The sequence below is a fragment of the Podarcis bocagei genome, assembly GCF_964188305.1.
Source record: "Podarcis bocagei genome assembly, chromosome: 16".
In the NCBI taxonomy this organism is placed as follows: domain Eukaryota; kingdom Metazoa; phylum Chordata; class Lepidosauria; order Squamata; family Lacertidae; genus Podarcis; species Podarcis bocagei.
This window is the reverse complement of record NC_138142.1, coordinates 43,584,793-43,594,717: the sequence shown is the minus strand read 5'-3', so window position 1 is coordinate 43,594,717 and position 9,925 is coordinate 43,584,793. Positions and strand designations below refer to the sequence as shown.

The following is a 9,925-nucleotide window of genomic DNA, read 5'->3' as shown; positions in this document are numbered from 1 at the left end:
TGTTTAAGTATAACCCATGTCCAACAAGTTATTCTCCCATCATACATGAGGTAAGTAGTAGATCTTCTTTAGAGTTCTGGTTTGAATGTATATAATGGTAATATATTCCACTATTTTGCATATGGAATATTGTTGGCTCCCAACTCTCCTCCTCCCTGATCACTGGCCAGGCTGGTTTTCAGACTGAGGGGAGTTGCAGTCCAATACCATCTGGTGGAGCAAAGGTTCCACATCACTGATATATAGGATTTCAGTATAACATTTTAATGCTTTGCGCATGAATGTAGGAGTAAATCATGCTGAACCAAGTGAGATTTCCAGCTCAGAAGACAAGGAGAGGATAAATTGCCCATTTGTTTTGAAAGAAGATTGATTGCCTTGTGGTGCTTCTCTGAGCCTAATGTATGTGCTTCCTATTTTACCTTCTTTTTTAACTCCCTGTATTTCAAAGTCTGTTGTCTTCCCTGTCCTCTCTCACTCCTCCATCTTTATGCAGATTAAAAATTCAGTATCCCTTCTCATTCACTCACAATATTTACATTACAGTTTATTTACACATACAACACACCTTTCTGGAATAATGTTAATCAGTCAGCTGATCTCTTCCCTTTGGTTAAAACTGTGTTGTTTACAAGGCACAAGAGAGCTACATTTCCTCCTCTTTTTAAGAATAGGTGCTGCCCCTTGCCTTGTGTAATGATCGCTGCCAGCCAGGCTACAGCAGAAAGATGAAGGAGGGGTTGCCATTTTGTTGCTATGATTGTGCTTCGTGTCCACATGGGATGATTTCAAATCAAATGGGTAGGAGACATCATCTGCTATTTTGTAAAATGCTTCCTAATATATATTTCAACTCTTTCCTTCTATTAGCAGTTCAGTACTCCTAAAGTGTAGAATCGGGTGGCACTGTGGGTTAAACCACAGAGCCTAGGCCTTGCTGACGGTTTGAATCCCCGCGATGGGGTGAGCTCCCGCTGCTCGGTCCCTGCTCCTGCCCACCTAGCAGTTCGAAAGCACGTCAAAGTGCAAGTAGATCAATAGGTACCACTCCGGCGGGAAGGTAAACGGCGTTTCCGTGCGCTGGTCTGGTTCGCCAGAAGTGGCTTAGTCCTGCTGGCCATGTGACCTGGAAGCTGTATGCCGGCTCCCTCGGCCAGTAAAGCGCGATGAGCGCCACAACCCCAGAGTCATCCACGACTGGACCTCTTTACTTTTTACTCCTAAAGAGAGCAGCAGCTGCACTGATATCTGGAAGAAAGAACAGATAGTTGGGGAAACTAGATCCAGAACTTTTACAAGTGAGATCTGTAGAAATGGGTGTGGAATGTGTCTGGTGTGATCTGCCTGCTTCCTACATGCTACATCATTAGAATTGGATAGTTTTAGGTGTGTGAGTCAAAAATGGTCTCCTTACCCAGAACAGTCCTCAGCCTCCAAGCTGAAAGTGGCTGTTCTGAAGAATTCTCTATCATCATGAAGCTCTCTCTGGGTGCTTTCCAGTGAGTCTGGTCCTCTATTTTGCACATTGTACCACTAAGGGTACAACCAAAGTCAATATTTCTGATCACTAATTTCAGATGAAGGACAGATGAACAATCCATGCACCTTGGGCCCATCAAAATGTAGAATCTATTGTGGGTTATGCATAGTGGCTGAAAATTGTACAAACTATTGTTAATATCCACTTACCTCTGATACTTTCACCAACTATTTAATGCCTTATTTGTTGGATCTCATATATCACTCATTGTTTCAGATATGGATGATTGTTTCCAATGCCAAGATGACCAATTTCCAAACAAGGACAGAGATCAATGCATCCCCAAATGCCAACATTTTCTTTCCTACGCAGAACCTTTAGGGGTCGTTTTAGCTTCCTTAGCTCTGGTCTTTTCTCTGGTCACAGCTTGGATACTTGGCGTCTTCTCTAGGAATGGGGACACTCCCATTGTCAAAGCCAACAACCGGGACCTCACCTACACTCTGCTCCTTGCCCTCTTGCTCTGCTTCCTCTGCTCCTTGCTCTTCATTGGCCAGCCTCACCCAGTGAGCTGCTCTTTACGACAACCGGCCTTTGACATCATCTTCTCTATTGTGGTGTCTTGTGTCTTGGCCAAAACCATCACATGGGTTCTGGCCTTCATGGCCACCAAACCAGGATCCAGGGTGAGGAAATGGGTGGGGAAATCTCTCACAAACTCGGTTCTTCTTGCTTGCTGCTCCGTTCAAACCAGCATTTGTGCTGCTTGGCTCTGTACGGCTCCTCCATTCCCAGATGTGGACATGAGGTCTCTGATGGAGGAAATCATTGTGGAATGCAACGAAGGTTCTGTCGCGATGTTTTATTCTGTCCTGGGTTATCTGGGATTCCTGGCCATGGTCAGCTTCACTATGGCTTTCCTGGCCAAGAGGTTGCCGGACAGTTTCAACGAAGCCAAGTTCATCACCTTCAGCATGTTGGTGTTCTGCAGCGTTTGGCTGTCCTTTGTTCCCTCTTATCTGAGCACCAAAGGAAAGCAGATGGTGGCTGTGGAGGTCTTTTGCATCTTGGCCTCCAGCACAGGTTTGCTGGGTTGTATCTTTACCCCCAAATTGTACATCATTCTTCTCAGGCCTGACTTGAACAGCAAAGACCACTTAATTCTGAGGAGCAAATAGGAATCAGCTTGCGTTGATGCTTATTGTTTGCTGGCATTTATTGGAAGAAACCAGACAAAGTAATTCCTTGTATTTCTCAATTCATATCCTTTTCATCTTTTTCATCCCTCGCTTATCATTGGCTATTTCTATACAGCATTTTTCACAAGTGAATCTGTGCTGAAAGTGGTCTGCAGAATAATCCAAATCTAAACACTGTAATACATAGGAACACAGGAAGAGCCTAGTGGATCAGGCCCATAGCCCATCTCATCCAGCCTCCTGTTCTCACAGGGGCCAACTAGATGCCTCAAAGGGAAAGCTGCAAGCAGGATTCAATCACAAGAACACTTCCCCCTCCTTCGGTTTCCACCAACTCGTATTCAGGAACATGGCTGCCTCCAACTGTGGCAACAGAGCTGAGCCATCCTGGCTAGGAGACAACAATAGTCCTCTCCTCTGTGAATCCATCTAGGGCTCTTTTAAAGCCATCTCTTCTGGTGGCCATCCCTGCCCCCTGTGGGAGTGACTTCCATAGTTTAACAATGCACTTTATATACAACAACCATGCAAAATAAAACATGGAACCACCGGAATGTAACAGTGGTTAAAACATTAAATGAATAGATGATTAAAACAGTAATCATCAACGATGCACAGATCATTTATCAGGTTTTTTCCAAAATATCTTGTGTATTTGTGCTTTGAATATAGAGCAATGTTCTCATGGAGGGATTTTGGAGGAATATGTTGAGTCTGAATTCCTTTTCTCTTGGCATGTTTTGAAACTTTTTGTCTTGTAGCCTTTGAAACAGCAAGTTAGTGGCAGCTACTGCTCATGGGGACTATTAGGGAAGGGGAAGGCAAGGAGACCAACAGGAGGTGGAGCCAGAGTCAGTAAATAGACAGAACCACCACATGATTTGCTGAGGTCCTGCAGGTAGATTGGGGGCGGAAATATGGAGATTTTCAGAGTAGTGCCCCAATTACCCTACTACTCTCCACTGCACCTTGTACCTGTGACTATAAGTGCACACTTTGTAAACTGGATCTGTGAATAGCCCAGAGATATCCTGTAATGGTCTGAAGAGGCTGGCCTGCCTTGCATTGCATCGAGAAAGCGATGGCTGCTGTCATGGATCTATGGCACCATGGTTCAGTGTAATGAATGGTTGTAGAATAATCCAGAAATCATCTGATCTGTCAGTCGCTATACTTATGAATAACAGCAATATAACGTAAGATAGCGTTATTTTATGAAGCAGTCCTAAAGATAACTGTGGTGCACGTGGTTTAAATTTTAGTGAGGAAATCAGTTTAATATAGTAGGGTGCTAAAGGTGTATCCCTTCATGGAGAGAGATGGTCAGTGTGAAACATGTAACTTCTGCCGAGTCTATACTTTATATATTTATTTGAAAACTATATTATACATATATCTATTTATATGTAATCAAGGAAGGCTGCTGATCACAGAATGTTGCTGAAAAATCCTGTATAACATGGCAGAACAGTATGAACATTTTTAATCCTTTCAATCATCATTCACGTGAAGATATATAGCCACATCCAGCTTGCTTCAGAAAATGAATTTGTCACATTTCCAAGTGGGACTTCAAAACAAGTGTTCAATATTTATTTCCCACTGGTGCTCATGCACCTAGAAATGCCACCTAAGACCCAGAATCTCTGACTTTATCTTCTCTGTGTAATGGTTTTCATTTCATCTATCAATCGCAGACACATCTGGCGATTTGGACGCAGGATTTTGCCCTGTGCCCATCCTCATGCTGCATCTATGACGTTGGGTCTGCAGCTAGGTCTGGAAGTCAGAGCCTGCATCACCTGGATGGGCCAGTGGGACATGCGCTGGAATGCCTTTATCCCATAAGTTGAGCGAGAGATGAAGAGAATGACTTGGTCAACAGAAAAAGCATTGACTTTATCCTGGCAGAGGTTTCTGACCTCAAAAATTGTGAGAGGTGCACACAGGCCAACCTGCCTATGTAATCAATAAAGCTGACACCAGTTTTTAACCCCATAAAATTGCTCTGTCAATCAGCAATACAAGATGCTTTAAAGAATGGCAAAAAGATATCACTAGGTTTATATGGCAGGGGAAGAAACCAAGAACAAAGTATAAATTATTGACTGATGCCGAAGAGAGAGGTGGATTCTCCTTATCAGATTTGAAATTATATTTTGAGGCGTCTTGTCTTTGCTGGTTAAAGGAATGGATACTGTTCAATCCAACTATGGATTGAAAAAGGATTTATAAAAATAGAGTTATGAAAGAGATGTAGAAGGGGGAATCATTACATTAAGATCCACAGTGGGGGGAAGGGAAGTCAAAAGGGATTATATGTTTACGTATTTAATTAATTTGTTAAAGTAAAATAGAAAATAAAATTTATATATAAAAAGAAATTAATCCAGTTCAACTCGTCACACAAAAAATCAGGATTGTTCTATGCTTAAAGAAGTGCCCCTGCTCTAATTCTCATCATATCTCATACATCAACATTTACGAGGCAATTTACTTAAGAAGATGATCTTCCTTCCTTCCTTTCTCTATTTCTACTCATTAGTTGCTCCCTGTGGTTCAGCTCAGGCCTCCAAACAATAATATAACATTTGGGAGAAAAGATGCAACCCAGTAATCCAGCACTGGAGGCCAAGATGGAGAAGATCTCCACGGCCACCATATATTTTCCTTTGGTGCTCAGGTAGGTTGGAACAAAGGACAACCACACACTGCAAAACACTAGCATGCTGAAAGTGATAAATTTGGCTTCGTTGAAACTGTCAGGTAATTTTCTGGCTAGAAAAGCCACAAAAAAACTGACAATGGCCAGGAAGCCCATATAGGCTAAGACACAATAAAACATGACAGCTGATCCCTCATTACATTCCAGTATGATTTCACCATTCAGCGAGGACATGTTCCTGTCTGGGAATGGTGGGGAAGTAGTTAACCAAAAAATGCAAATTGCCGCTTGGATAAAGGAGCAGGAAAAGACAATAGCGTTTGCCAGCCCTTTCCCCACCCATTTTCTCATGCTGGATCCTGGTTTGGTGGCCACGAATGCCAGTACCACAGTGATGGTCTTTGCCAAGACAGAGGACAGGGCGACAGCAAAGACAATGCCGAAAGTCATCTGTCGCAGAAGGCAAAGAATCTTTTCAGGCTGTCCAATGAAGAGAAAAGAGCAGAGGAAACAAAGGAGGAGGGAGAGGAGGAGGATGTAGGTGAGGGTCCGGTTGTTGGCTTTGACGATGGGAGTATTGTTGTGCTTCACAAAGGTTCCAAGTACCAGAACTGTGACCAAAGAGAAAAACATGGCCAAGACAGTTAGGACGATCCCTAAATTTTCTTTGTAAGAGAGGTAATTTAAAACCTTGAGAATGCATTGAGTTTGGTATTTGTTGGGATATTCATCTTCTGGGCATTTGATACAAGCATCCATATCTGGAAAAAATGAATGAATCAGCATTTAAAATGGCAGGAAGTCAACTGATATGTATCCCAAACAGTCATGGTTGTCTTACATTGTATCTTATATACCAGGTACCAGATATAGTGGTACCTTGGGTTACAGACGCTTCAGGTTACATATGTTTCAGGTTACAGACTCCGCTAACCCAGAAATATTACCTCGAGTTAAGAACTTTGCTTCAGGATGAGAACAGAAATCACATGGCGGTGGCGCGGCAGCAGCGGGAGGCCCCATTAGCTAAAGTGGTGCTTCAGGTTAAGAACAGTTTCAGGTTAAGAACGGACCTCCAGAACGAATTAAGTACGTAATCAGAGGTACCACTGTATATGGAAAGAGGAATTTGTTTGGACAGCACCTGAAATACAGGTTGGTCTGATTGCGAAGAGGAAAAGCAGCCCCCAATCTATCCATGTAGAATATATATTGAATAGGTCCTATGGCTTCAGAAAGGGCCTTTGCAGTGTTTATGTTACTCCCTGGCCCAGGAGGCCACTTTCCTCTTTTTTATTCAGACAGGCATTTTGGCTATTAAATTCTAGATTTTATTATCCCTCCATCTTTTATGTATTTACTTTAATTTAATATTACATTGATGGGCTCCCTTTCACCCAGAGATCTAAAGAATTCTGTTTTGCAAACTGTCCTAATAAACATTTGTGGGATAGACGTTCTCCAAACAAATCTAATAAATATGCATGCTATGGAAATTTCTTGGCGTCATGTCCCTTACCCTTCTGGCTAGATATCATCCCTTCTGCACATGGAGCACAATCATAGCAGCAAAATTTCTCTCCTTCCCTCTTTTTCCTGCTGTAGCCAGGATAGCAGTGGTCATTGCACACAGAAACAGGCAGCACCTTAATTGTGTAAGCAATAAGAGATTGAGATCTTTTCGCTTCCCTCCTCCTTCATATATGTGAGGGGAGACTAGCTGGCTCTGCTCCCCCAGCCGTACCCTTGCAAGCCCTTTCTGCAACCTCCCACTTGTTGGGCGCTTAGTGTATGCAGCTAGGGGTCTTCTCTGCTGAATTTCTGCTTGTGTTGGCCATGTCAATAGATTTGGAAGGCTGCAGGAATAGAGAAGGGCCCCTGCTGCAGGCACCGAGCCACCCAAATATGAAGGATGCCACAGAAAGCCAAGGGAGGACTGGTGCCAAATAGGCTCATCTTCACTATAACAATAAAAGTTTTCCAGCCATGTGAGGGTTAAACAACGGAAGGCATCTGAGTGTCTTGGAAATAACTTTTCTGAAAATAGTGGGCTGTTGAAATTGACTGATGGCATTGGAGAGTCTAGCCGTGATTTTGAAAAAGGAGGCAAGATGAGTTTGGAAAGGAACTTGAAGGGCTTGACACAGCCTCCTTTGAAGAGAAGTCAAGCTTTACAAACCATAATATTCTTTTCCAGCTCAGGCTGAAATGGGAGACTGAAAAGAATTGTTGACTCTCTTTTAATATAATCAGGTATTTCCAGCTGTAACTCACCTGATTAAAAACTGGATGCCATATAATTTGGTCTTCATGTATGGTTAACTCTTTGCCTGGAGGAGCCTGCGGTTCTAGTCTCCCAACTTTGACTCTAACCACTGAGCCATTGGGGAATATCACCCAGTTTGTGATGTCAAAACCAGCCACTAATTCTCCATTGTCATCAAAATGCACAGTATCTTCTGCAGTGTTATTGAAGAAGATGTTACTCAGAAAGTGATGGACCTAGATTGAAAAAGCATATGAAGTCTTGAAATGATTTCATTGAGTGTCACAAAGGCTTTTATATCATACTTTTTTGTAAAAAAAAAAAACAAACTTCATTTTTGGTGACTTTATCTACCTGACATTCTAATCCTTATGTTTGTCTCAATTTTAAACAGCCACTATTTTATAATATGAATGACCGTGATCCAAAATGAAATAGAAATACAGCCGCAAACATTTTTGGATTAAATGAATTATTCAAGCAGACAGTTCCTTTCACTGATGATTTACAGCTAGCTGGCTTTAAAAAGGAAAAGTGTTGGGCTGTAGTTACCTGCCATGGTTGCACATTTTGAAATACCAATTTCTCTCCTCCTGCCGTTCTTCTCCACCTGGAGCTAGATTCGTATAAGGCATTCAAAGCATGCGCCACAGCATAGACAGCATTGTAAACACTGTAGCTGTGGCCAGTCATGTGCATTTCAAACAGAATTCCAGGAAGGCTCTCCAGCTTCTCCTCCCCAGTGCAGGTTTTCTTTTTATCCTCCTCCTTCTCCCTCACTTCAGAAACAGTTAATGAACAGTCGAATGCCTGTTCCCAGAAGTCTTGGATAAAGCCATCTCCTTTGGCCCAGGAAGGTCTTAACATTTGAATGAATCTTTGGAATCCTAATGGCTGATTTGAGTGAACGGTGAAGGATATGGAACCATGGAAGGTTTGCATATCCCAGTTCTTCTGTATGGAGTGTGCTGCAAAATCCCAGTGGGATGTAGCAATCCACACTTTACCCACAGGTGAAATGCCAATTAAGGGTGCTACAAACAGCATCGTTACCAATACCTGAAAGCACGGGTGTTCTCCATAAATAAAAAATACACTGGGTTTTCTCTCAAACAAAGTAATATAACTTTCCAAGTGTTGGAAAGCATAGTCTATCATCTCGTCCACATAATTCCATTTTGGTATTCTTACTATGAGGGCATGACAGATGCCATTTTGGGAGAGGATTGGCACCATTGCCTGCAGAAACCTGTCTGCTTTGTCATCATCCACAGCAGCAAGTCCAACCCATGTCCATCCAAAATGCTGAAGCAACCACACAGCTCCCATTTGCTGGTGGGCTTCATTTGGGACCATCTGGTACAACAATGGTAAGAGCAGTTTGACATCTTGCACTGGCCAAAATGATCCATAGGTGAGCTGAAATAAAACCTATACATATTGGAAGGGTTTAACAATTATTTCAAATCATAGAGTCCCAAGACAGAGCCCCGAAGCATCCCAGTTTGAATCCCTTCCAACTTTAATGGGGAACCATCAATGAGCATTCTTTGAGTACAGTTTTTTGATGTGGTCAGAATCCATCTGCCTATATGGTTAAATTGCATGTTACCCATTGGATAAACCAAAATGCCATGGACACTTCAATCAAAGAGTTTTCTGAAATCCAGATAGTGTGCCACAGTTGTGAAATCTCATTCACCCAGCTTACCTGTGGAGTCTTGTGGATTGCTGAAAAGATGGCCATGTTGGCCGAGATTTCAGAGATACACCCTCCAATGAGTGCTATCAGATTGTTCTGGTTGTCACACTTGAAGTTGGGGACAAACCTATGTTGTGTGGAAAGCAGGTTCATTGTCGCCTTATAGGTCATCCTGGCAGCATAATAGCTATTGAGGATGTGGAACCCTAGAGAAATATTGGATAAGATGTTGGGATTCTCGTTTATCTCCTTGACAGCAAATGCTAAGGCCAGGATGTGCTGATAATTCTTTGGGACTGAACTGTAAGGAGAGTTAAAGCTGTTTAATAAAGTAACAATCACACTAAAAGCACATTTTCACTCTTCCTCATCACTCAGCTGCATCTTCCAAGATTGATGTGTAGTTTTTAATTGCACAGGATTATAGACGGTACTATCAATCCATTTTATACAAGTATAAGCTTTTCTAATACTTTTCCAGTGTGCTTAAACATTTGAAAGTAGGAAGAAGACATGAACATTTGAAAGTTAGGGACAATATTTTCTTTAGAGGTAAATATGTATCTCACACATACTCTTTCAGAGAGTCAGGTTTATTAAGGGTCCTTCTCTA

The 9,925-nt window shown here is 42.2% G+C and overlaps 1 protein-coding gene across 1 annotated transcript in view; it reads right to left on the bottom strand.

Annotated features, from left to right (window-relative positions):
- Positions 1–5,176: 5,176 nt before the first annotated feature.
- The window catches only part of LOC308575594 (vomeronasal type-2 receptor 26-like), a gene marked incomplete at both ends in the record, with an annotated part of 167,575 nt that continues 162,826 nt past the window's right edge, over positions 5,177–9,925 (bottom strand). The window contains 4 exons of the mRNA XM_081174345.1: positions 5,177–6,105; positions 6,864–6,990; positions 7,619–7,846; positions 8,163–9,029. Coding sequence (XP_081030471.1) covers positions 5,177–6,105; positions 6,864–6,990; positions 7,619–7,846; positions 8,163–9,029 — 2,151 coding nt within the window. The remainder of the gene's footprint in view (positions 6,106–6,863; positions 6,991–7,618; positions 7,847–8,162; positions 9,030–9,925) is intronic.